The following is a 25,530-nucleotide window of genomic DNA, read 5'->3' as shown; positions in this document are numbered from 1 at the left end:
GTTACTAAATACAATGTCAACAATGTGAAGTGTTCTAGTGAAGGTGAGGAGCTGTGGGAATATCTTTTATCAGAATACTTTGGTTAGTTTTACTTTAACTGTTGTGAATAGCAGTTGAATGATACTTTAATTTTTTAACTATCACTTCTTTAGTATCTTACTTGTCCAGAGATACAGGTAGGGAATGAAAGGAAAGACAAAAAGACTTTTGGTGGTGGTCACAGATATACTTTGTAACAAAAAAAAAAAAAAAAAAAAAAAAGTTTTTGTGTAGGGGGATGGGATTAGAAAGATTGGCTAATATTTTCCTCATTTTGCTAGATCGAAATTAAAGGTGGCTTTGAGCCCATGGGGTGAGGGGGCTTCAACTCCTTTTTGGAATCATTTCATCTTTTCTGCTCAAATGGTCCTGAAATGGTGATCTGTGTAGGTGTCTGAAGGATTAAGTGTTGTGCTGTGTGTGTTGGACTGCCTTTTGCCCACTTCTTCCTGTGAAAGCAGAGCATGATCTCTAGGGCAACACCTAATTCGAGTGTGAGCATCTTATCTAGAACAGTCGAGGCTCAGTATGCAAACAGAGGGTAAGGAACAGAATATGTTTTAAGCAGTCTCTTAAGCTGATATTTACTGACTTGCCTTGGCATCTGCCTTCCAGTTATTAAGAAAAAATATTATAGATTTATTTTCCTCCTTCAAGTTTCATCCTGTATAGAGCCTGTGTCATAAAGTTCAAGTCCAAACAAGAGTTGGATGGTGATATAGAATGAAGCACCTGTGAATAGTCTTTTTTTTTTTTTTTCCCTGAACTTTGTTCCTTTGTTTCTTGAGTTGTGTTTAATTTTTTAAGATGTTGCTATTACTGGATGTTCATTTTTGGACATAGTTTTTATACTCTGGCTGAAAAATAAACCAGCATATTCCAAACAAAGTTGTATTTTGCCAGTTTTATCTTTAATTTTGCTTGGTTCACTTTAGATATTCTTAGTGCTTGAAGAAATGTATCCTTCTCTCCATCCTAAAATACAAAAGTTTTTATTTTAGAAATAGTTATTTATTCTGAAGGAAGAGCCGATGAACTGTTTGTGGCACAACAGTGAGTCGGGATAGAACCTGCAGGCTGAGAATTTCTCATAAAAAATATTTCTAAGTAAGAGAAGAAGTGATGATATTTGATATCCTTGGCCTTGGAAATTGTAGATAGATACCAATTTTCCATTTGTTGTTTAGAAGCTAAGAATCTTCTGGTATTTTGACAAGGCCATAAAACTTGTCAGTGATGTGGGTATCAGCTGTTTAATTACCTGTCTCTCCTAGTAAAGAGCAAACTAGGACCTGCGTAGACCTGTCTTTGGGAGTAGGCTGACTGGAGTATCCCTGATGGTTTTCCAGAAGCTTGTCTGACTCACTGCTGGCCAGCCTCAGGAGTGGGAGTCATGCCCTGGTAGCAGCGTGAGCAAGTGCCTGATCCCAAGACCGTGAGAAGCCCTTCCATCTCAGAACGGTAGGATTGGAAAGCTGAACAGACAGAAGTCATTCAAGATGCTGGGAGTTTGTACTACAGCAGGTAGGGATTACATGGTGGGCGTTGCAGGAGCATTGCTTGTTCTTTGGTGTTGGTGGGTGGGAAGTTGAAGGGATGCTTTGTGATACCTGCTCCCATCTTGCAGAAGCGTGCTGCTGCAGCGCAGGGTTGGGAGAAGGCCAGGCATACTGGAGGATCCCATCCCCACTTATGTTAGTGCCAGCTGAGGAAGGATGTTTGACTGTTGCTGTATGGGTTGGCTGCTACGCCCACCTCCTCCGTGTGTTTAAGTGAGGAGCATGTTTGGGTAGCACTTCATTGGGTGCCTTGGCCAACCTATCCTACTACTGGAATCTGAGCAGTGGAGGCTGTAAGAGCAGGAGCTGTGTATGACTCACAGTATCCAGTTTGTCAGAAAGCCCACTGTTTTATCCAGCATATAGGTATCTCTCTGATGGTAGTGGATAATACCTTGCTATTCAAATGAATAGATGCTGGCCTCTTGCTGCCCTCCTCGTATGTTACAGAAAACACCAGAAGCGGATTTTTGTAAGACCCCGAGGCTGTGGGCGTGAAGGAGTACGATGTTAGTGATAATTTCAGAGACTAGACTGAGGGAGCTGAGCAGTTTGACAAAATGTATTCAGCTCTATATTACTTCAGTTCATTTTCTTTGTGGAACATAAGAGAAGAGAAACTGGGTTTATGCCATGTGTCATTTATTTTCTGTTAGGTAAGCATCAGCCCTCATCAATTGTTCAGAGAAAAACTTTGTAACATGGTAAATGGTATCATTTTGTCTGTCCTCTGCTGTTGCTCTAGTTTCACCATGGGACTCTTAGTGCAATTCTGTCTGGAGTGTTTTCTTCAGTGTTTCTTCAGGTGGGGAGGGGAGTGATGAATACTTTTTTATTTATAGGTTAAACGATCTGTACTCTAACAGTACAGTACTAGCTCATAAGCAAACAGTAAATTTACTTACTGTTTTTCTTCTGGAATGGCAAACTGGTGGTTTTGTAACTTCATTCTTTTGGGTTGCAACTTTGTGAATTAAGAGGCTACTTTTAACTTTCCTTTGAACCTTCAATCCTAGTAGTTTGAGTGACTGTAAGAGGAGGCAAAACCCTTGCTTATGCAACTGCTGTGATCACTGAAACATCTGGGCTTTCCCAAGGTAGAGCAGAAATTGGCTGTAATTTGCCTTGTTGAGAAATTGTTCCCTGAAATAGGGGACTTTGCAGAAGGTGTCTGGACTACATGACTCCTTCATTGTTCCTTCAAAATATCTGTAAGAACATCTCCCCTCCTCCTGCATTACTGCACACTGAAGAGGAAAGTAATAATTTAAAATTCAACACCTGCTGCTGAGCCACTTCTAGAATTACTTTTTTTTTTTTTTTTTTTTTTTTTTTTGAGTTCATCTCAGTGATCCAACTGCAGAATAAGGAGTGAATTTGAGGTCAGGCTCTGAACCAAGATGAGGTCAGTGGCTACCAGGCTCTGTTCTTGCCCTCGCAGAGGTGAGGCTTTCATTGTCTTCACTTTCAGAATGGTTTTCCAATCTTTGAAACAAGATCTCAGGAAGCAAATTTGCCCAGAAACTGCCTGTGCAGAATTTATATCCCTTTTTAGTCCAAGGGATGTAAAAAATGCAAACTGGAGCTGTTGTCTTTTAAGTCCATTTGTTTTTCCCCAGAGTGGCAGTGCTGCCTGCTCTGCTGCCTGTGAAAGGGAGGTAAAAAGAGGACACAGAGTCCTGTCAGGGCTGAATTTACATTGCTGCTTTTTGGGACCTCTTTCTGAGAAACATGCTTGCTTAGGGCTACTTATACAGCCCTGCTTGGCCGTGATTTTGGATCCAAGGTTGGCATTCTCTTCACAGGAGTTGTTTTGTGAAGCTGGGCCTCACCTGCCCACCAGTGACGGACTGCAGGCCTTGCGGTCGGCTCCAACTGCCCACGGCTCTCAGGGCTGACCATGACCCTGGTTCTGCAAAGCTTTAAACAGCTCCTCAATGTTTCTTTATACCTTCCTGCGAAAAGTGAGGGGTTATCTTATCAAGCATAGCCTCTTTTCTGGTTATGTTCTAGTAGATTAGTATAGAGGTGGGCCTGTTTTCTGGGAATGCATTGAGTTTTTGGGTTGCTCATAATAGAAACCAGGTGTGAAGTCAAATTAGGAATCCCAAGATCAGGAAGATTGCTTTTGATCTGGTTGGTTGTTTTGTTTGTTTTAAAAGCAAAATAAAAAAAAAAAAAGTGTAAGACATTTCATGTTAGCAGTGTTTCAATGTGAAATTAACTTGCCTTATCTAGAGATCTGGTTTGTTCTTAACATGCGAGTCGTTTGCTGGAAGCATGTTTGGCCATACAGACCTTTTAGAAGCACTATAGCCTGGGGATTGATATTGCCAGGACTGCGCTGTCTCTGCTGTTTATGAGAATGACTTCAGCCATGAGTGAATTGTGTTTTTCTGCAAATCAGTGAAGTATGATCTTAAATTACTAGAATATAGATTGTAAGTTATTAAAATATGCTGAAAAGATCTTTAAATATCAGAAATCCAAATTTTCTCTCTAGTGTTCTGTGGATCCTTCCACAGCAACACTAGCCCTGACTGCTGCTCTGAATTAACATAACTGACACTATGCATAGCCCTGGATGGGGGCTTGCTGACATCAACTCTTCTGGCACCTATTCAGAAAAGTAAACAAAAGACAATCAGTGTTGAGTTTGGCAAGGCTAGCAAGTCCACAAAACTGCCAAATCCTTCTCACAGTGTATTTATCCAATTAATCCCATTGATTTAGGAGATTTACTTAAGTGAGTAAAATGTACTGTATTTGGTCTTAAAAGTGCTTGCCCTAAAATGTGGGTTTTCTAGTGAATTAGTAAACACATGTTTTTCACTTATATTATGGTCTTCATGTTTTTGTTGTTGTTTTTCCTTTTTAGAAAAAAGATGAATTCTGAAAGCTCAGCACTTACCATGAATAGTCCTGCAATAATAAACCAATGTGCCAGGGGAGGAATGGAAGAAGAAAAAGTTTGGTAAGGAAGCTTTACTTCTAATTTTCTGTGAGGTTAGTAGACAGCTATATTGAGAGACTTAGTTTTTATTTTATTTTTTTTAAGAAGTACAAGAGTTATTTATGTTGGAAATATTTATATTAATTTGCATTATTTAAATAGAATGAGAATGAGAAAGGAAGTTTTTATTGTGTTTTTGAGTTTTTAGCAGATGACCATGGGGCTGTAGTGTCATGGGGGATGGGAAATGGAAAAACTCTGTTCACTTCAACAGTACACCAGTTGTACTCATGGAATCTTTCACATACAGCAAATGTCTTAATCTCTCAATGCTGCTGCTATGCTTGTGCTGTGCTATTACTAGTAGCCTTCAAAGTGCTGTACAGTTGAGAAGTCAGGCTTGTGGTTTCCTGAGATTTGTGCCGTAGGAGACATTAAAAAGTCAGTAGTTTCTACTTATTATAAAAAAGACTTTATACTGCAGGAAAAAGAAATGCAGTTCAGTGGAAGTGAAGTTCAGTCATAGCTGAGGCAAATTCTTATACTTCAGGACAATTTTTTTGTGAAAACTGTCTCTGACCATGTGATTTTTAGCACTTTGTTTGGTGTTAGCATGAAGAGAACTGGGTGTTGGGAAGGCACTGAGGCATTTCAGCTGTGTTACTGGGGATCCTTTATTGAGACTCTTCTGATTTTGCTTGCTGTTGTTCACTAGGATTTAGCTAGGATTTTGTTGCATTGCTTATATACCATGTAGAAAAGAAATAAATTCATGCTGCAGGGAAAAAAAAAAAAAAAGAGAGAGAGAGAGACCTACATGGACAAAAAGCTAAATTACACTTTTTTCTAGCCTAGGAAATGATCAGTGTTATAAATGAGGTCTCAACTCAATCTGAATTTTGTAATACTTATAAAAGCGCTGTAATACTTATAAACAGTGCTGGATGTGCAGGGAGTCTATGCTCCACCAACATGCACACACGAACATCAAACATTCTAAATATACAGAACATTGCTTTTGCATACTAAACCTGAATATGCCTATACATACGTACAATCAGGAAAGGTAACGAACAATCCTTTAAGTTCCATGACTTAACAGTTTCCATTTTCCATTCCTTTTGAACAATATGTCTCGCTTCAAGTTGTCAAGCAACACGGTTTTCAGGCCTTATGTATCCCGTTCTTCCCAGATTGAAGAAAAACATATCCATCTCCTTTTCAAGGCTAATAGGCCTGGGTCAAAAGGCACGTCCAGGTCGTCAGAGGGCATAACAGCAAAAGCCTTCGATGGCAGTAGCAGCAGAGGGGCCCATGGCGTAGCAGTCGGATCAGTAAAGGAGCCCACAGCTCCATCGCTATCTGGCAAACCACACGTTTCTGACTGCGGCCCCACATGGCTCTTTAAGGCCTCAGAGATTCCTCGCCAGGTGCCGAGCAATCCCACTGCAACCTTGTTGTTTTTAGCTGCAGAGTCCCACGCCTTGACCTCAGTTTGGTCCCATATTTCAGGATCATAAACTGTCTGATTGTTAATAAGGAGAATAAGCTCTAAGGTTACCAGGACAGTCTTTGTTCCTAAGGACGTATGATTCCCCATAATGTGCAACTGCTTACCAGCAAGGGGCAATTGTGTGCGTGGGTCCGCTTCTCTCCAGCTCCAGTGTGCCTATTTCCAGCAACTTTCTGTACGAGCTTTTCTGAGAGGTTTGCTGAGTCTGGCCGAACTGATCTTCGTGAGGTGATCAATGTATCTGTTCCCTTCCTGGTCTCCATTCTGCTAGCCGGTCCCTATTAATTCCTTTTTCCTACTACTTTATTGATGACATAACTTCATTATATCGTGTTGCCTTTTTTTCATCTTAAGGACAGGCTCCCCTCTTATACCCTTCACCCCACAGCAGTCCTTTTCAAAAACAACTTTTCGTTGGTCAAACAACTTTGCCCAGCAACAGCCCAGAACACCCAGAAACTTCCATGCCTTAAGAGCTGGAGAACAAGCAACCAGAGACTGCAGAGCGACTGCATGGATTCTCAATCACCCTTCTTTGTTCCCTCTAAACTCTTTACATTCCTGATGGCCTCATCATTAACAGTCTGATATTATCACCAAACATGGGGCTTGTTGACCCCCATGGCCACACTCCCACATCTCCCCCCTTCTTTATTAATATAAACCATCTTCTTGACATGAATTATTACTCCACATATCACAGTATGTATGTCAAGCTGTGTAACTTCTGTTATGCAGTTGAATAGTTACCTCAGTAAAATACTGTCTAGGCGTCCTTATATTGGTTTTCAGTGGATTTCTATGGGTTTAGCTGAATTGTTGTTACGAGACAAGTAGCTCATCTTTGGGAGCATGGGAAGGAAATTCTGCTTTTCTTCTTGATGAAGAAGAGTAGCTTTGACCCTCAGAGGTGCTGGCCTTGCCCAGCCTACTGCTGTTAGAGGTGTGAAGCAAATGGGAGCACTTTCCACTTCCTGGTCACTCCCATGTTCTTGCTTCTACTGAAGTTTTGGCTCAAAATGCTTTCCAGTTGTACTCCTCCTTTCTCTATAATAGCCAGCAAATGATCACTTGTAAATAGGAATTTAAATTGAGTCTAGCCTCTTTCTTCCAACAATCCCACAGGGTTATCATCTTTTTTTTTTTTCCAGCTTCTGGGTGGCTGGGTCCTGCCTTCTGGTCAGTGGGAATTCTTGTCCGTATTCCAGACAATACAGTTTTCCTTAGCATGGCTGCTGACTTGTTACTTTTTGTCACTTCAGCACCTCGTCGTAATCCTTGATGCTTTTCTCCCGTGTCAATTGTAGGATTACAAAAGTTAGAATTTCCAACTCTCATTTTTTTTTCAGCTTTAGATAAACACAAGCAAAGAAACTTACTTAGAACTTACCTAGCAGGTTCTTGCTTTTTAACTTTAATTTATAATACATGCATTTCAGAATCTCTTGCGTTTACAGCTGCCTAGAAGCAGTTTGTTGGCATAAAGCTGAACCACAAAACTGGTTTGTGAAAATGCTACCTACAGCTGACTCCTGAACAGTGTTTAGTTATGGCTGATACTGGGTAGATGGGGTAGTCTGTAGAACAGCCTGGACTTTTTTTTTTTTTTTCCATCAGTTGGTATGGATTGGTATCCTCAATAGTTCAGTTGCTTGCTTTTGTTTGAAGGAAGATGAAAGTCATTTTTCTGTTTCTTCATAATTTTGGATTAGGCTGTTATTGAGCAGAAATAGTGCACTTTGATTGCAAAAGGACTGCAAGGCTCCACTTTTATCAGTGTAAGTTGGGTACTTTTCTGCCATTATCAGTGCCAAGTACAAAAGAGTTGGGAGAACAAGGGGTGGAAATATTCTTTATCTTTTCCGTTTCAAAGTCACCTAGGTTAACTAAAACAGCTTCTACCAGTAGTTTGAACTATCAAGGCTGATGTTATATTATAGCAGATGAAAACTTCATGAGAGTAAGCAGTAATGACACCTTAAATTATCCTGGTTATTTTTGTGAGGATCTTTCTCCCCTCCTATATTGCATAAGCATTTACAAAATCTGCTGCTCTGTTTTATTGGTGTTGTATCTGCTTTGTTTGGTACCTCTGCAAGATAAAGGTCCTTGAATTCTCAAACTGGCAATGCTTCATTTGGTTCTATGGCTTTCTTTCCCCCCAGCACGTGTAACCAAGATTATAGCAGCAAAACATGCTGTTAGTAGGAATAATGTGACTGCTGTAAATGTCTGATAACTAGAGGGCACCACAGCAAAGTCCATGCATAAGCCAAATTCAGCTGTTATTGATAAGCAGAAATACTGAAAAACTCAGCTGATACTGTTGATGTTATGACCATTTATTATCTAAGCCAGTATGGAGCAATACTTGAGCAACTGAAGGACTGAGAGCCTTGAAATTTTAGATGCTACTGATGTGGCAGATTCTCAGTTTCTTAATGTTGAGAATTGCAAGAAAGGAACTAAAGATAATGACACAGTTCCCACTTGCTCCCTTTAATCTGTGCTTAGTATGAAAATAGCTGGATGACATGTTGTTTTCAAAAAAAAAAATGTGCAGGGGAATTGGAAATCTTCCAGTTTTTGTTATTGTGTGTGGATTTACGATGTGCTTCCTCAAGGCTGGAAGAAATCGTGCTGGTCATTTTGGCTTTTTGAGCAAAATTAAGTCAGGAACTATTTCAGTTGTTTAAAACTAATTGAAATTTGGGGTTCTGGATTTCTCCCATCATTGAATTTGGGATGCCTTGTTTTTTCTTTTCTAAACCCTCTTCCATATTGCTTACTGAGTTTGTAGCACACTCCTATTTCTATGACAGTCACCATCATTTTTAGAGCAAGTCTCTTTAAAAACTGCCTCTGACATGTGGCTTTGCTGACAAAAAGGGCTTGGCTGTCCCTTTCCCTAGGCAAGGGATGTGGTATGTGTGGAAAATAATTAGAAGCAAAGTTGTTACTTTTACTGTTGTGATTTTTATTTTTATTTATTTATTTATTTTATTTTATTCAGGACCTTAGAAAAGCAAATAGAAAACTGTAAAACAGCCACAGGAAATAGTTCAGCGAAACATCAGAAATATTTATTTCTCTTTTAAAGGAGGAAAACATCAGGGTATGAGGCTTTGCAATATCTGGCTTCTGTGGTGAAGCTGATTTAAGCCTCTCATTTGCTTGTTTCTCTTCGTGACGTTGTTAGCCATCACTGCTGTTGTGCCAATAGCATAGTGAGCTGCTCTGTGAATTAAATGAAAACAATTTTGGTTAACATAGATCTTGTTTTGGGAAAGTCAATTTTTATTTCAGTAAATTCATGTACCACAGCTCTACAATTAGCTGTTTGGCACAACTCAGAGGGTGAAACTGCAGTAAGTATGGGGTAGGGCACATACTGATCAAGGAATTGGGGACTTTTGGGGTTTGCTCATTTTACTAGGACTTCCTTGCCAAAGCTGATGGGTTTTATCCTAAAATAGATGGTCAACAGAGTTACAAAATATGTATAGAAAGAGTAATCTCAATTAAAGTGACTAAATTTCATACTTATATTCTGTAGATAATCATTATTAAAAAACATTAGCTCAGTAAATAAAAATATTCTTCTGATCTTTATTTTTTGTGCTGTTTCATAACTGGATAAAGTATCTGGGATGCTTGTTTTCTAGGATTTGTAAGAGCTTAACAGGTGAACATTACTATTTTAAAAGAGTAAAAAATGTTTCCGGCTTCAAAAACATACATGCAGTTTCTAGCTGTGTGGTCAAAAGGAGGTAGGCTCATGTGGTGATTCAGTTTGGGCTCATTATCTGCGTTTCACTTCAGTGGAGCAATATGAGTCCATCCATAAGAATTTATAAAGCCGGCTTAAGAATGATGTAGGCCTACTTTAAAGACATTTTTCTTCTTAGAACTGAATCGCTGTTGTCAGTTCTTAAGTATTGTATACAATGTGTCACGGAAAAGCTAAGCTTCATATAGCAAAAACACCCAGTTTGTTTAATAGTGTGAACAGCGTTCTGTTGTGAACAAGTTCTGTTGTGAACAATAGTGTGAACAAGTTCTGTTGACTTTACTGGCACTAATTCTCTGTAGAATTAACTCATGAGCAAATTTTTAAGACAAGCTTTTAAGAACAAAATTTAAAAGTCTTTTCTCTGAGAAGAAGAACAGAGTGCTGAAGGCTGAGAATTTAATCACCCTAATTCAAACAGCACATTTTCTTTAGGAGGGTGGCCATTTCTATAAAGGAATATAATAAAGGAAATACTGGGTGGTAAAAAGACAAGTACAAGTTAGTATTTAAATTAGAAAAGTGTGCAGGGTGAGAGGAGGGGAAAGTAAGGTAGATATTTACATAGCATTTCATTGCAGTGTAGTCCACTCTATCTATAGTGGTTTGTCGTTCTGTGCTTGAGCTCAGTTGTGAAGCACTTTCTTTCTCACTTCTGTAACACTAGGTTCTTAACAGCTGTTGCTGAGCTCAGCCTAGTTTTAGTCATTGATTTATTTAGGACCCACCAGGTTTACAATTACACAGATAGCTTTTAATGTGATTTTATCTAATAAGGAAAAATGGTTCTACAGTGCAGTTCTGCCCAGTGGCTAGGTATCAGATCACTCCAGGAACATGTTAATGTCTGATGATTATTGTTTTATCTGAGCTTTAAAATTTGGAAGCTATTTGATATAGCAAAAAAGTTATTCTGAGGTATTGTGGAAACTGATATTGACGCATAATACTTAAAAATTCATCTGCTGTTCTAAAGTAAAATAGAAAGAAGGGTCAACTGAGATTTTAAAAGATGCTGGAACTGAAGTGTTTATAACTTGCAATGTAACAGTAAGATAGGAAGACACTGGTGAGCAGACAAAAATCTGAATTTTCGTGATGAGGTAGCGTGTAAATACCTCATGGTAGGCACTGACCTTAATGCATGTGGTTTCAATCACATCGCACTTCTTCCCTAAAGAGGATCAGAATAGTGTAGCTAAATTATTGCATACTATAGCTCACAGAAAGACAAGTACTCAAGCTGTCTTGTAGCTTGTGTGGGAAGTAAGGTTTCATTACATAAATCATAATAATTCTATTGCAGCTTTTGCCAGCTGCTAACTGATGAAGTAAGAGTTATGTGTCTGGAATTAGTGAGGAACGGAAACTAGTTTAACAACTTTCACTGTTCCTTCTATATCTTTGTTCCTCGGTAAAAGTGAGTCATCCTGAAGAACTGAATTAGAATGGCTCTAGTCAAGTGCAGTTGAGCTGCAGATGGTTGTGATTACAAGAGGCACGTATGTGTTTGGAGAATACGAGGTTACAGTGTTTGCAAAAAGGAAGTCCCATAAATTGCAGGTTAGCGCTTTAGGTAGTCAAAATTAATTTTATTTCGAGAGGCCCTGAATTAGCTGATTTCTAGTAACATCTCAGTGTGAAGACAGGAAATACTCTTCTTGGAAAGTTTAAGAATATTTGGGATAGTTAGCATAACCTAACAGTTATACCAGGCTATTTTAATAAAGCAGATATATATTTCTAAAATAGATTTGGGTGATTTTAGTAATAGATATATATTTTAAGTTACTGCATTCTAAACTAATTTTTCTAGTTTATTTAATGTACTTCTCTTCCCATAAAAGGATTAATACAATTGAAAATTGTTATGAAGGAATCTCTCACACTGGGACTTGCAGCCTGAGAGCTAGTCCCTTAAAGGAAGTGGGTGAAGATCCAGGAGAGCAACAGAAAACATGAAGAGGATGACTCATATCATCTTCTGTAGCACACCCAGAAATGGTGAGAGATGAGAAATGTTGAAATGGGTAAAGTAAGAGTAGTTGCCAACTGCTGACTTAAGTCTCATGCAAACATGAAATGGGCTTTGTAACAGAAAAAAGTATTTACCAGAGGCAAATACAAGTTTAAGCATATATTTAGTCATCATGTCTTAAAAAAAATATGTTCTGGATTTTATTTCGTCATCCTGGATGGGTTCAAAAAATCTTGACTGCTGCCTTAAGAAAGGAAGAGTTCAGTGTGCATGCTGACCTGAATATGACTCCCACAAGATGGCAGGCTTGATCTGAAAGTGAGGAGAGGGGCTGTTTCCACTACCAGGCAGAGGAACAAGTAGTGCTCTGTGTTGGGAACTCACTGGTGTCCCTGTGGTTTGTGATTCTCCACTCCCCTCCCCAGCCCCCCCAGCAGCTTTATTCTGGGACTGGATAAAGAGAGAAAAGTAGAAGTGAGGTGAAGCAGTTATAGATTGTTTGTTTCAAATGCAGTCCTACTGTGTTATGGCTAAGGCTGTTGTTTGTAGGCAATTAGTGGTGTGTTGTTGTTTGTTTTCCAAGAGCTTTATTTCTTCTTTTCTTTTTTTCTTGGTGATAGATGATCATTCCCCAGACTCTTGGAGAAAACTGTCATCTGTATTTTGTACATGTGGTTATATTGTCTCTAAGTCGCACTTCAAATCACGTCTGTCTGTATTATATCATGTGAAACACTTGCTATGTGCTCAGTTACTATTTTATTATATTCTACCTGCATTTTCACAGATATGTCTCCATTTTTTATTATAGCTGTTAGCTGAGGGAGTTAGAATAAATGTTTCTGAAATCCCAAATTTGTTCCAATTCCAAGTCAAGAAATTTTTACCCAATTAAAGGTAGCACCGTCTTTAGGTTGCCCTCAGTGGTATTTTGTTTATAAATGCATATTAGTGACTAGTGACATTGCTTTTATATTCTGACATACGACTAAATGGAATGTTCACAAAGAGTGCATCAAGAGAGTGAGATATATTTAGTTTTAAAAGCTGAAGAGTGTTGAAAAACTGCAGGTTTGGTTACTTGGATTTAGGAAAGGAGCAAAAAAATCCATTAGTCTATCTATTACTAGAAGTTTCTGCATGACTTATTGAAGGGATGTATTGATAAAATCTAGAAAAACTATTTAATAAAAAAGAGTATCACGTTTAACTTTTTTGTTTGTCACCCTTTCAATTGGTACAATAATCACTAAAACTTGTGAAGGCAAATCTGTATGACTTAAAGAACCAAAATTCCTCATTTTTTGACATGTTAAGATTTCCCCAGTACCCACTACATATAGTTGGTGGAGTTCCTTGGGAGGCGGTTCTGAAGGGCAGAGGGGTCCAGTAAGGCTGGGCACTCTTCAAGAGGGAAATCTTAATGGCGCAGGAACGGTCTGTCCCCATGTGCCCAAAGATGAGCCAGCGGGGAAGAAGACCAGCCTGGCTCAACAGAGAACTGTGGCTTGAGCTTAGGAGAAAAAAGAGGGTTTATAATCTTTGGAAAAGTGGGCAGGCCACTAGGGAGGACTATAAGGATGTAGTGAGGCTGTGCAGGGACAAAATTAGGAAGGCCAAAGCTCATCTGGAGCTCAATCTGGCTACTGCTGTTAAAGGTAACAAAAAACGTTTTTATAAATACATCAACACAAAAAGGAGGACTAAAGAGAATCTCCATCCTTTACTGGATGCAGGGGGAAACTTAGTTACAAGAGATGAGGAAAAGGTGGAGGTGCTTAATGCCTTCTTTGCCTCAGTCTTTAGCGGCAATACCGGTTGTTCTCTGGATACCCAGTACCCTGAGCTGGTGGAAGGGGATGGGAAGCAGGATGTGGCCCTCACCATCCACGAAGAACTGGTTGGTGACCTGCTACGGCACTTGGATGTGCACAAATCGATGGGGCCGGATGGGATCCACCCAAGGGTACTGAGAGAACTGGCAGAGGAGCTGGCCAAGCCCCTATCCATCATTTATCAGCAGTCCTGGCTATCGGGGGAGGTCCCAGCTGACTGGCGGCTAGCAAATGTGACGCCCATCTACAAGAAGGGCCAGAGGGCAGACCCGGGAAACTACAGGCCTGTCATTTTGACCTCAGTACCAGGGAAGCTCATGGAGCAGATCCTCTTGGGAGTCATCATGCGGCACTTGAAGGGCAAGCAGGCGATCAGGCCCAGTCAGCATGGGTTTATGAAAGGCAGGTCCTGCTTGACAAACCTGATCTCTAGTGACGCGCTGGGTGGACGAGGGAAAGGCTGTGGATGTGGTCTACCTTGACTTCAGCAAGGCTTTTGACACCGTCTCCCACAGCATTCTCCTCAAGAAACTGGCTGCTCTTGGCTTGGACTGGCGCACGCTTCGTTGGGTTAGAAACTGGCTGGATAGCTGGGCCCAAAGAGTCGTGGTAAATGGAGTCAAGTCCAGTTGGAGGCCAGTCACTAGTGGCGTCCCCCAGGGCTCGGTGCTGGGGCCGGTCCTCTTTAATATCTTCATCAATGATCTGGACGAGGGCATTGAGTGCACCCTCAGTAAGTTTGCAGATGACACCAAGGTAGGTGCGTGTGTCGATCTGCTCGAGGGTAGGAAAGCTCTGCAGGAAGATCTGGATAGGCTGCACCGATGGGCTGAGGTCAACTGCATGAAGTTTAACAAGGCCAAGTGCCGGGTCCTGCACCTGGGGCGCAATAACCCCAAGCAGAGCTACAGGCTGGGAGATGAGTGGTTGGAGAGCTGCGAGGCAGAGAAGGACCTGGGAGTGACGGTTGATAGTTGGCTGAATATGAGCCAGCAGTGTGCTCAGGTGGCCAAGAAGGCCAATGGCATCCTGGCTTGTATAAGAACCAGTGTGACCAGCAGGGCTAGGGAGGTGATCATCCCCCTGTACTCAGCTCTGGTGAGGCCGCACCTCGAGTACTGTGTTCAGTTTTGGGCCCCTCGCTACAAGAAGGACATGGAGGTGCTTGAGCGGATCCAGAGAAGGGCGACGAAGCTGGTGAGGGGCCTGGAGAACAAGTCCTACGAAGAGCAGCTGAAGGAGCTGGGCTTGTTCAGCCTGGAGAAGAGGAGGCTCAGGGGCGACCTTATCTCTCTCTACAGATACCTCAAAGGAGGCTGTAGAGAGGTGGGGTTTGGCCTGTTCTCCCACGTGCCTGGTGACAGCACGAGGGGGAATGGGCTTAAGTTGCGCCAGGGGAGTTTTAGGCTGGATGTTAGGAAGAACTTCTTTACTGAAAGGGTTGTTAGACACTGGAACAGGCTGCCCAGGGAGGTGGTGGAGTCACCATCCCTGGAAGTCTTTAAAAGACGTTTAGATGTAGAGCTTAGGGATATGGTTTAGTGGGGCCTGTTAGCGTTAGGTTAGAGGTTGGACTCGATGATCTTGAGGTCTCTTCCAACCTAGAAATTCTGTGGTCTGTGGGTGAGAGAAATGCTTGCTGACAGGTTGAGGCATAACACAGGCATGGTGGTTAGGCGTGGATCACCAATGTCTATAATAAATACCACCGTGGAAGGGAAGCCTCAGCATCTCTGACCAATGTTTTGGTCATCTGCAAGTTGAAGTTGTGATTATAGCAGATCAGAAATTTTGCAGTCTTGCAAACGTAGAATAAATCAGTTTGTGTAGTTTATAACAGATGAAATTTGTCATCAGTTTTGATTTTTTTTTTTTCATTCTATCAAAGGTTGTCTCATTTACACTGCATTTTGCTACATTTTCTTTTCTTTCTCTAATACTATGTGGGGAAAAACAACAACAAAAATAAACAAAATAAAAACAAACAAAACAACAACAACAAAAAAACAATTCCATAAATAACAAAACTTTTTGCAAAATGTGAAGCATGTTAAGGAAGGTAAAGAAGATTTCCTCCTCTCTCCTTCATAACGTTCCAATAATGTTAAAAATAGCTTGTGGCAATAGCAAATTAACAGTGATGAAAACTGTGATTTTTTTTTTAGGTTGACTTAATGCCCTTAATTTCCATTTGTCTCCCAAAGATGTTTAACTAAGGCCAAATTAAATATCTGATAATGTGATACTCGAATCTTAAGCAGTTTTTGTTGGAGTTGGTCTTGCAGGTGAAAGACAAAAAGCTTCTTAATAATCTGATCCATATACCTGAAGCTATCTTCCATAAAGTTTCTAGACTGTTAGATGTCAGACTCTCTGTACTCTGATAGAAGAATTTCACCTCCTTGTCATTTATTTCCCATCTGATAGCAGGCCATTGTAATCCTGACCCAGCTGATGTCAGCAGAGGGGTTGTTTAATTATCATTTGCATCTATGCTTCATTTTGTTAATAAAGCTTCATTTTGTTAACAAAGTGACATTTGGTGGGTCTTTCTGGAGAACAGAAATGGGTGAATGAGAAGCACATTTTATTTGTAAACTGTTTTCTACATGGAATCAGGTATTGGAACAAACAGGTAGCTTTCTGGACTATGTGAGACTAGAGTGATTCTATGTGTTAACTGGATAATTTCATTTTGCATTTAATGGTGCAACATTTTCATTTTGTTTCAAGGAGATATTTGAATAATATTGATAATTGATAAGGAGAGTATTTTGTTCATCAAAGCTTCTTTTGTGAATCACATTATAAATGAAAGGCCATGGTTATTAGAGATAGTGGCTCAAGCAAAACACTGAGTTACTACTTCCAGTTTTCACTAAATCTGACATCAGCAGTTAGGCATATCATTGTAAACTTCAGTTTAAGTAAAAAGAAACACATAGCATTTCCTGTACTGCAGTAATACAAAAGTGTGATATCTTATCAAAGGGGAAATGTGTTAAAAAAAAAATAATATATATATATCTTTAAGCAAGTTGATTTTATCCACTTATACCTGTTCCCTCATAATTGCAATTCCCTCGTGGTTTCATGCCCACGTAGTGGCAAGCACTGAGATGGCAGGGGTGTTACACTGCAGCCTTCTTGCTTACACTTCTGTTGGTCAATCATAAGGTCTTCAGTAATGAGTCATTTGTACTGTAACCTTTATGAGAGTGAAAGTATTTTAGGTCAGACAGCAACAGTATGTTCATCCATTTGATCACCTTGCAAATAGTAATGCTTATTGATACAGTCCACTATTTTAATTGTTGTTCGAGTCCTGCATTATATTCTGGTGCTTTTTCTCTGTCTTTTACATTAACCTGTTCTGCCCCACTGTGCTCACATTTCCATTCATACCAGGATTAGTATTTTTGTTACAGGTACCTGTAATACGAAGTTAATCCCAGTAAGAAAGAAACCATTCCAAAGTATTCAGAAAGCATGGCTCAGAATCTTTAATAATTAACTACCCTGATCTTTAAAGCTGCCTCTGAAACCACCGTAGTGGACAAATGTAATTTCTATCTCACCAGAGAAAAATCACTATATTTTCCCAAAAGTGATTATGTACTTTAATTCTTTTTCTGCAGAGGAAGCTGGTGATAAAGTTTGCAAGGAAAACACAGATGATGTTTCTATGGGAACATTTGAATATCGTAGTATTTGGAAACAAACAATCAGAAACAAAAAGCTGATTGTAACTTAGTCTTTCCTTTTTGTGGGGTGAGAGAAAGGCTGGAGAATATGCATTGGTTAAATTTGCTACACTTTTCCTGTGGGTCCTGAACATTTCTAGAGGTAAGAGTTCTAAGAGAGAATAATTTGAATACACTGCTTTCAAGCTGGATATCTTTGGTCACCTGCAAACCTCTTATATTCAAAAGATAGCTTTTCTGACATGTAGTGTCATTACATTGCCTAAAAACTATACAAGAAAATTCCCTACTAAATCTGTAGATTTGTTTCTTCTAATGTGGAAAAGAAAACCTGGACTAATTGAAAACTACTTATAAATATTTTAGAGTATCCACTAATATTTGTTAGATGTAAATGTGCAGATACATTTATGGATATGTATGGATATCATCAGCACTCTGCAGTATGAAAGCCTGTATGTAACAATTTAGAGATGCATAGGAAGCAGTGAAATCCACCTGCTTTCTAGGCAGAATTTATTTGATATTTCTGACACTAAGTACTTAAATAACTGACTTCAAGTTTACCTTTTAATGTGGAGACTTCTTCAAAAAATAATCTGATAAATTCATTGGGAAATAGAATGCGTCTGACTTTCCTAAGAACACATGCTTTTTCCACCCCTGAATTTGAACATAAATAGCATTGTAAGAAGCATAAATTAAAATTCAGAGAAGTTAACGTGATCTGTAGGCAGGTATGTAGGTACTCTGTTTCCTGCTGTATCTCTACTGTGTTATAGTCACTGTGGTTTTGGTCAGAAGCTAACTATTTTACTAGCTGTCCACTTAGTTATGTCTTCATTTAAAAAAATGGTTAGTAAAACTATATTTAAAACAGGAGATTCAATTACTGCTATGAGTGTAGAGGGAGTTTTGTTTCAATAAGGCGCTTGTTTAGCCTGGAAAATTACATCATAAAGCAGGTGCCATCAACTTTTTTCTTGCTGTCTTCTCTCCCACCCCCAAACACGAAGATTAAGATGGTTTTATTTTTGAAAGCTATATAATGTTTTTATATTTCATGCACCAAAACATAAGCTGTATGTGATCAGATCATTTAAAATAAATCACACTACAATTTTTTTTAAATGGGAATCTTTTAAATATACTGTAATAACAATTTAATTGCTGCTGTTTCATTAGACACATTCACATCTGAAACCTTGCATTGTTTTATTTATTACCACAGCAGAATACAAAAGATTTGGTGAGTCAGAATTGGGCCCATTTAGGCATATTTCCCTCACGGTCACATCTGTTATTTGTGTAACTAAAAAAAATAATTGAAAGCACAGTAAACCAATTACAAATCAATAATTTGTATCAAAGTGCAGATGGGAGATTTTGACATGAATTTACTGCACCCTGGATTATAGAACTGTCTGTCACATCAAATTTGTTAATGTTTTTTTTTCTGCCCACAGATTTCCTCATTTTCCCAGACTGGTCACTGAATTAGGGAATCCATTCCTCTTTCTCCCTTGTGCTGTGTTGGTGTGGGGCATTCTGTAGTGAAAAGTAAAATGGTGGGAAAGCTCTACCAATTTCCATACAAGTGGAAGAAAAAATTACAGAAGTTTAAAGGCTAAACTAGTTTATCCTTAAACATTGAGTTCTATTTGCTAAACTGCTTATAATAATAATGATTATTATTATTCCTGAAATAACAGAATGATAATAAAACCCTCCAACTCTTTTCTTTCAAACTGTCAGAATATAATCTGGTGAAATTTCTACAATGATTTTGCCAATTGACTGTGATGCCTGATTTGCAACATCTTCCCAATCAATTCTTGTGGCAGATAAAGCAATCTAAAACTTTTTGGACATCATATGGTAAATCCAGAGTTTAAATAATTTTTATTTATTTATTTTGTGCGAACTTTATATTTGATGATTTAAAAATTATTTTCCCACTTTCATGTTTCTTTTTTAATCTGCAATTCATCTGGCACATGCCAATGTTTTTCTGGTTGGGTACTCTGTAATAGAAAACTTAATTGATTTTCCAGCAATTCATTTTAAGACAGGTTTGAAATGAATCATTAACTTTTTCTCGTGCCGATTTTTATTTCATTATATTTGGAAGATCTTTTATATACATGTGTATTCATCATTTACACTTTGATTATATGCAAAACAACAGCAACAACAGAACTCACCAGCTTTAATCAGTATGGTTAAACCCAGGGGGAGAGAAATTTAGAGGCAAGGTTCTCATTTATTGAGATTATATATTTTCATATATATATATATATATATATATATATATGAAAAAATATATATATATTCTCAGTTATGATAGATAGGCTGTTTAATACCTGTCCATTCAGGATCTTTTTGCTTTCAGTTTACTGAAGTAGGAGACTTTCCAGGAAATTTGAATTTTTCTGTATCTTGCTGTAAGGATTTTGTATATAAATGGAAGGGGAGTTGCACAGAATAATCAGTGAAAAGATCATAGAGCATAGTGACAGAAAGCTGTCATTTTACATTTTAATGTCACATTACAGCTCTTATATTTTGCTCAGCAAGGGGATGCATTTACCAGTGGTATATGAATAGATATTTATTCTTCCATTTTTCTGTGGTAACCATGAGTGAATTTAAGAGTTTTATAATGAATTTAAGAGTTTTAAATTTTAGTTCAGGCTTAGCCAAACTTCTTTGATTTACTGATGTTTGTCCTTTGTTTTGAATGACTTAATAGTCTTACAGTACTTGGTTTTATGGTAGTTTTTTTTCAGTATCTGTGTCAAGATATTCTTCTTTTCTTCCTTTAAGGTTATGTATGTATGCTATGCATGTGAGGCTGGACTTTTTTGACCAGTAGTATCCTTTTTATCTGTGTTTGTGGTTAGCAGAGTTCTCTCCTGTCAACCTGAGGATGCAGAGTAGAGCATCACTACCACATCTCATTTCCGTCTTACAGCTCCTAAGTAGCCTATTTTCAACAAGATAACTGTCAACTCTCTATGCTGCACTTTACAGAACTGTATACAGTAGGTTTGTTGCCATAAACAAAATATCTATTTCTTAGATTCCTCTGTTAATGTGGCAGCTTCATGCCACTAGAGCAGCTGTCCCTGCCTCCCTGAAGGCCACTGTACTTGAATGTTAATGCTGTTCATTTTTTCTTATAAACAGTAATGGCAGGACATAGGACACGGTCACTTCTTTTGCTACCATGTTCCTGTTTCAAGCCTTTCAGCAATGGAGTCTACCTAAAGAAAGAGCTAATTGTCACAGAGGATGAGTAGGAAGATTGACAAAGGACTCTAGAACTGACAGATGCTTGTTTTGGACTCTAAAACCCTTGTGTCCATGTGTAAAGAAATTGGATTTGTGTTGTCAAGTTCCATCAAAGCTCTTGAGTATTACTTTGCTGACCATTTCTACTTGAGGTGTTTTAGTGACACAAATAATACTTTTTGTCCCAGCAAGCCAGGTTTTTTAATGTACCTCTATTTATTTGAAAGCCAATATCTAGAATTTCAGATTCTTTACATAGTGACTCATGCTCTCTGAGATTGTCATAACACCCATTTTTAACTATATATTGTCAGTTAGACCTTGTAAACTTGGGTGCAAAGACCAACACTCATGATATCAGAGCATGCTTACAATAAATATTTTCTGTAACAATTTAATGCCTTAATATTATTTTAGCAATTAGTTAAAACTTGAATGCACTACAATACAATTTGTTGTTTGCTGTGCCATTTGATAACAGTAGATGTTATTCATTTTAAGTGTATTGCAACTCTATACTTTCTAGCAGAGCAAAGATGCAACTTTTGATCAGGATTCCTTCTAAAGACAGTTTAAAAATAGTTCCTGAATTTTGTTTTCAAACCACAGTCAAATTTAAAACTAGAATCTTAAAGCTTACTGATTCTCAGCTAATCTTTATGAGGCTTTTGAATAAAGCCCTTAATAACATTTTTTTAAATTTTGGTTAGTAAGGTGGGTGGTTGGGCAGTTGGACCTGATCTTTGTGGGTCCCTTCCAACTGAACTACTTTATTTTGTATCAAGTGTCTTCTACCTGCATCAGACAGTGTTAATATGTTTCTTCTGTGTTTTAGGTTTAATGTTTAATATTTTTCACTTGATAGTAATTTAAAAAATTCTCTCTTGAGATCAGTCATGGGACTTTACGGACTTTGGGAAAAATCATTATACTTTTTTTTTTTTTAATTAGCCCTTCTCAGTAGGACATTAGTGAGTGGGATTAGGAGTTGGAAGACATGAAATCAGTTACTTTGCTTTTCAAAGTACTTAGAAAAGTCAGATGTGCAAAAAGGTGCATGTGTGTGGTTTAAAGAACATGGTTTCCTCAGGAAATGGTATGTGACTTTGCTATCTGTCTCTTGTTAGTAGCTTTTCTACCTATTGTCCAGTTTCATTTTTAAAAAGAAAATTAAAAAAAAAAAAAAAAAAAAAAAAGAACATCAGAGACAATAAGGATAAACTGAAGTTTTAGCAAAATGGTGTATGGGTGGAGATGAGATGCATGAATTAGCACAGCTCTGGTGAGGAAGGCTGCCAGAGCATAGCTAGTTCATATTCTTTTGGCAGGAGGCTAACAGTGCATGTGTTGCTCTGAAGTAACCACAGCCTCTTCATGGCAAAAGCCTCACTGAGGCAATGAGGGACATAAGAGAGTGCAGGGTTTGGGACAAACCACAGGGCCTGCTTTCACAGGAAGCCAATCTTCATCTGCTCTGCCCCTTGTAGAGTCTCTTGAGCATGTGTATGTGGCTATGAGGTGGTGCCTGCGTGCAACAAGATACCTCCGCTGTCATGCATGCTCAGAGCTATATGTATTCTTTATGTTCTGATTTAGGCCATGGAATTGCATGCCATGCATAGGATGAGGCTACTGCTTCGCTTTAAGTACCACCTTACCCCCTTAAGAATGAGAAAACAGCTTCTTAGCCTTAATCTTTATCCTTAGCAAAGAGCGCAAACTAGAGCATCAGACTTGTTATGCTGAGCTCCATATAGTTTTCATTGCTATGCCCCTTTTGCCAAGAGATCAGCTCATCAAATGCCTGTATGCCTGTTCTTTCTCAGTTTGAAATTGTCAAAATTGGAAAACGTGCTTATAGAGTCATCAGACAAATAACATCGTTGGGGAATTTTGCAGCACTGTTAAATTGTTTAATGCAGAAGACCAGTATTTGGAGGCAGGAAGAGTACTGGATGAAGTGAACTTTTTTGTATCTTTTTCTGTTCATTTGGACAATTGCTGTACAGGAAGCAAAATGCTGTTTTATAAATCAAAAGATAAAGCACAAGTGATCAGAAAAAATACAGCAGTTTGGCACCAAGAACATATTTTACAATAAAATAACTCAGAATGATCAATATATTCAAGAAAAGTAGGATTGTTTACCTTCTATTCCACACATTCTCTTGACTACCAACAGTAGTTCTGGTATCTATGACCATAAAGGAAACAGTAAATAATGATTGTCCATAGTCATTGATCAAATTAACATGTTTGATTTCTTTCTTGTGGCTTATGACTCTTGCTTCAGCTTCTGTAGGAAGTCGCAATATTGTCCTAATGCTCTGGTGCTTTCTATGTTAAGACTGTGAGACTGTTCCCTTGGCTTTTGTAATTTTCCAGTTTTTATAAATACTGCAATGTCTACTTCCTGAACTCTGTTAATATATCTCTTTGAAACCAGAATACATTAGCTATCAGTAAGAGACAAAAGATAAATGTGCCCTAACGTAAGAGCATAGCATAAATTTCTTCAGAGAAAACCTAATGATGGTGAATGTGTTGAAACAAAAAGTCCTGATAAAAATATGGAATGAGATGATGTGTAGTTGCTAATATTCAGCAGTTACCAAGTCTAAACTGAGTGGTTTCTGCATGTCAGAGTGAATCTTCAACTATATTATAAAGTTGTTACAAATCATTAAGTATTTTCATGGCAAAAAATGGATCCTGTACTAGTGTATATGGATGAGAATATGCTAATACACGCAAGGGCAAATAGCTGAAAAATGTTTTCTTTCCAAGCAAATAATAATCTCTGGTATACTTACAATAAAGATTTTTCTGTTGTAAGTTACCAGAGCAAACAATATAATTCCTTAAGGTTTCCTAAATTATTGTGGAAAAACTTAAAAATCTCATGTACAAACTTGTTTATTTCATTGGGCCTTCCAAGAATCTTTGCAGTTGGTAATGTCAGTTGTGGTAGCTTTTTTTTTTTATTTTTTTTTTTAAATGTGCTTGGGTAAGAATGTTTTGGTGTGTATGGCACAAACACATAGCACAAATGTTTTGTGGTTTTGTTTGTTCACGATTTTTTGGAAGAACAGGTAGTTCAGAATCAGCAGTGTGATTTTTAGTGATGTTGATAATGATATATTAAAATCATTCATTATTTGGGCTGTTTATTTTTTCCTACAGCATAAATGTTCTTAAAATAATGTAGAAGTACTGTTCTCTTACTGGCAGTAATTTTTGCTTTAAAATGTTTACAAGTAATGTTTCTTACAAGATTTTTCTGCTTTCAGCTTTCATACATCACTACTTTTTGATCCTTAAGTGCTTTCATTGCATTTATTTTGGGGGACATCTTAAAGCAGGTAACCTGCAGCCATAGGCCTGAAGCTTTGTTTGACTCGGTCTTCTGTCGGTAGGAAAGTACAGTCATACATTTGGAACAGATGCTGAGAATGCACATTATAAGGCAAAGAAATATAGTGAATTCTTGGTCTTGCTGCCCTGACATTGTACTTCAGGCAGATGCAAAGCAATTAAATCCTTTAATTATTTATGAGATTTGTTATCGATTACCTTAAATAGGATAAAATAAGAAGGTTATAGGCCTTCTTGCTTCCAGACACTGACAGACAGTCTTTCTTTGAAAAAAATTACGAAAACTTTCTGTACTTACGTTGAGCTGAAATTGCTGTCATGCTGTTGGTGTTTTTACGTGCTAGAGGCTAGAAAACAACTTTGTTTTGCTGGTAGAGGTTACTGAATATTTTCTGTCCTGAATTAATATTTTGAATGGAGCTTTCATGGCATGATAATTTCAACAGGTTTTACTCCACTGCATTCAGGGGTTTCTATAGTAATTGCTATGGCAACACTGGTGCAAAAAATGTTCCCACAGGAACCCAGCTGTGAGTAATAATGAACAACTGAAAGCATTTTGCTTTTGCTTCTCAAGTTAAATATTCCTTGTGGAAATAGTGTGAGACTGCTTTTTTTTTTTTTTTTTTTTTTCTTAGTGTCCATGTCATTTGCCTGAGTATCGTTCCTGAGAAGAATGAAGAGTGTTAGAAACATCAGGTGTAGAATCTGGCACTGGCTTCAAATGCCTCAAGTTGTAAAGAAACTTCCAATACCAAATACAAAGTACAAAATCTTCCAGTCAGAAATTATAACTTCCCAGCTATTAACAGTGTTACTTCTTATGTAAATGGATTTACATAATTCATGAAGATCAAACTCTTGGTAGTTTTCTGACTTCACTGTGCAATGAAGATCGAGGTCAAAAGGGTCATAGCAGGGGACAGTATTTGTTGACTTCAGTGTCTATTTATAAGTTGCCTTAAAAATATTACTTGTTTTTTTTGCAGAAATAAATTTTTCAGTGTTTGTACTAAATAAATGGAATATCTTGATGTCAGAGGATGCAATATTTATTGAAACTGTTTGTTATTAGCAAACAGTTAAGGCTCACCCTGTACATGTAAACTGGCCTTTGTGCATATAGTTGCCTTGTTTGTACTTGTTTCTGAACGAAAATGGGAACCAATCCAGTGTTTATGATATGAATAAGCTTTTTAACTTATTTAAAGCATTTTAGGGCTTTTTAGGGCTTCATATGCATTTTAGGGCATAAAGCATTTTAGGGTGTTTTAGGGCTTCATATGGTATTTTTTTACTCTCATGGAGTAAGACAAAACACGGAGTGTTAGTGTATGGATACAAGAAAAAGTCTTGCTGAGTTATAACAAATGATGGAAAGATGTAAAAAAAAAAAAAAAACAAAAAAAAAACAACAGTTGAAGCAGAAGAAGAATTATTTAGATCATTTAGTGAAATATGAGGAGAAAAATGTTTTGCAAGCCCAGGG

At 38.1% G+C, this 25,530-nt stretch overlaps 1 protein-coding gene and 1 long non-coding RNA gene across 11 annotated transcripts in view; one reads left to right on the top strand and one right to left on the bottom strand.

The window, feature by feature from the left end:
- Positions 1-25,530, top strand: part of ARHGEF3 (Rho guanine nucleotide exchange factor 3) — a 132,037-nt gene that overhangs the window by 7,029 nt on the left and 99,478 nt on the right. For 5 of the 10 annotated variants that reach the window (XR_005269067.2, XR_005269066.2, XM_027467582.3 and 2 more), the window contains exon 2: positions 4,478-4,573. The exons of 1 other annotated variant lie outside the window; for it this stretch is intronic. Coding sequence is in view for 7 of the 9 variants with exons in the window: in XM_027467582.3 (XP_027323383.1) it covers positions 4,478-4,573 (96 nt within the window). In the remaining 2 variants the exon portion in view is untranslated. Of the gene's footprint in view, positions 1-1,389; positions 1,565-2,938; positions 3,043-4,477; positions 4,574-25,530 lie in introns of all 10 variants that reach the window. 4 more of the 10 variants (XM_027467583.3, XM_027467584.3, XM_072044350.1 and 1 more) reach the window with 2 other exon arrangements.
- On the bottom strand, positions 9,126-24,486 carry LOC140003596 (uncharacterized). The gene is made up of 3 exons (XR_011812514.1): positions 24,340-24,486; positions 16,727-16,876; positions 9,126-9,302 (listed from the first exon to the last, which is right to left on the bottom strand). It is a non-coding gene; the product is annotated as an uncharacterized lncRNA (long non-coding RNA).

The sequence above is a fragment of the Anas platyrhynchos genome, chromosome 13, assembly GCF_047663525.1.
Source record: "Anas platyrhynchos isolate ZD024472 breed Pekin duck chromosome 13, IASCAAS_PekinDuck_T2T, whole genome shotgun sequence".
Taxonomy (NCBI): domain Eukaryota; kingdom Metazoa; phylum Chordata; class Aves; order Anseriformes; family Anatidae; genus Anas; species Anas platyrhynchos.
This window is presented reverse-complemented; position numbering and strand designations above follow the sequence as displayed.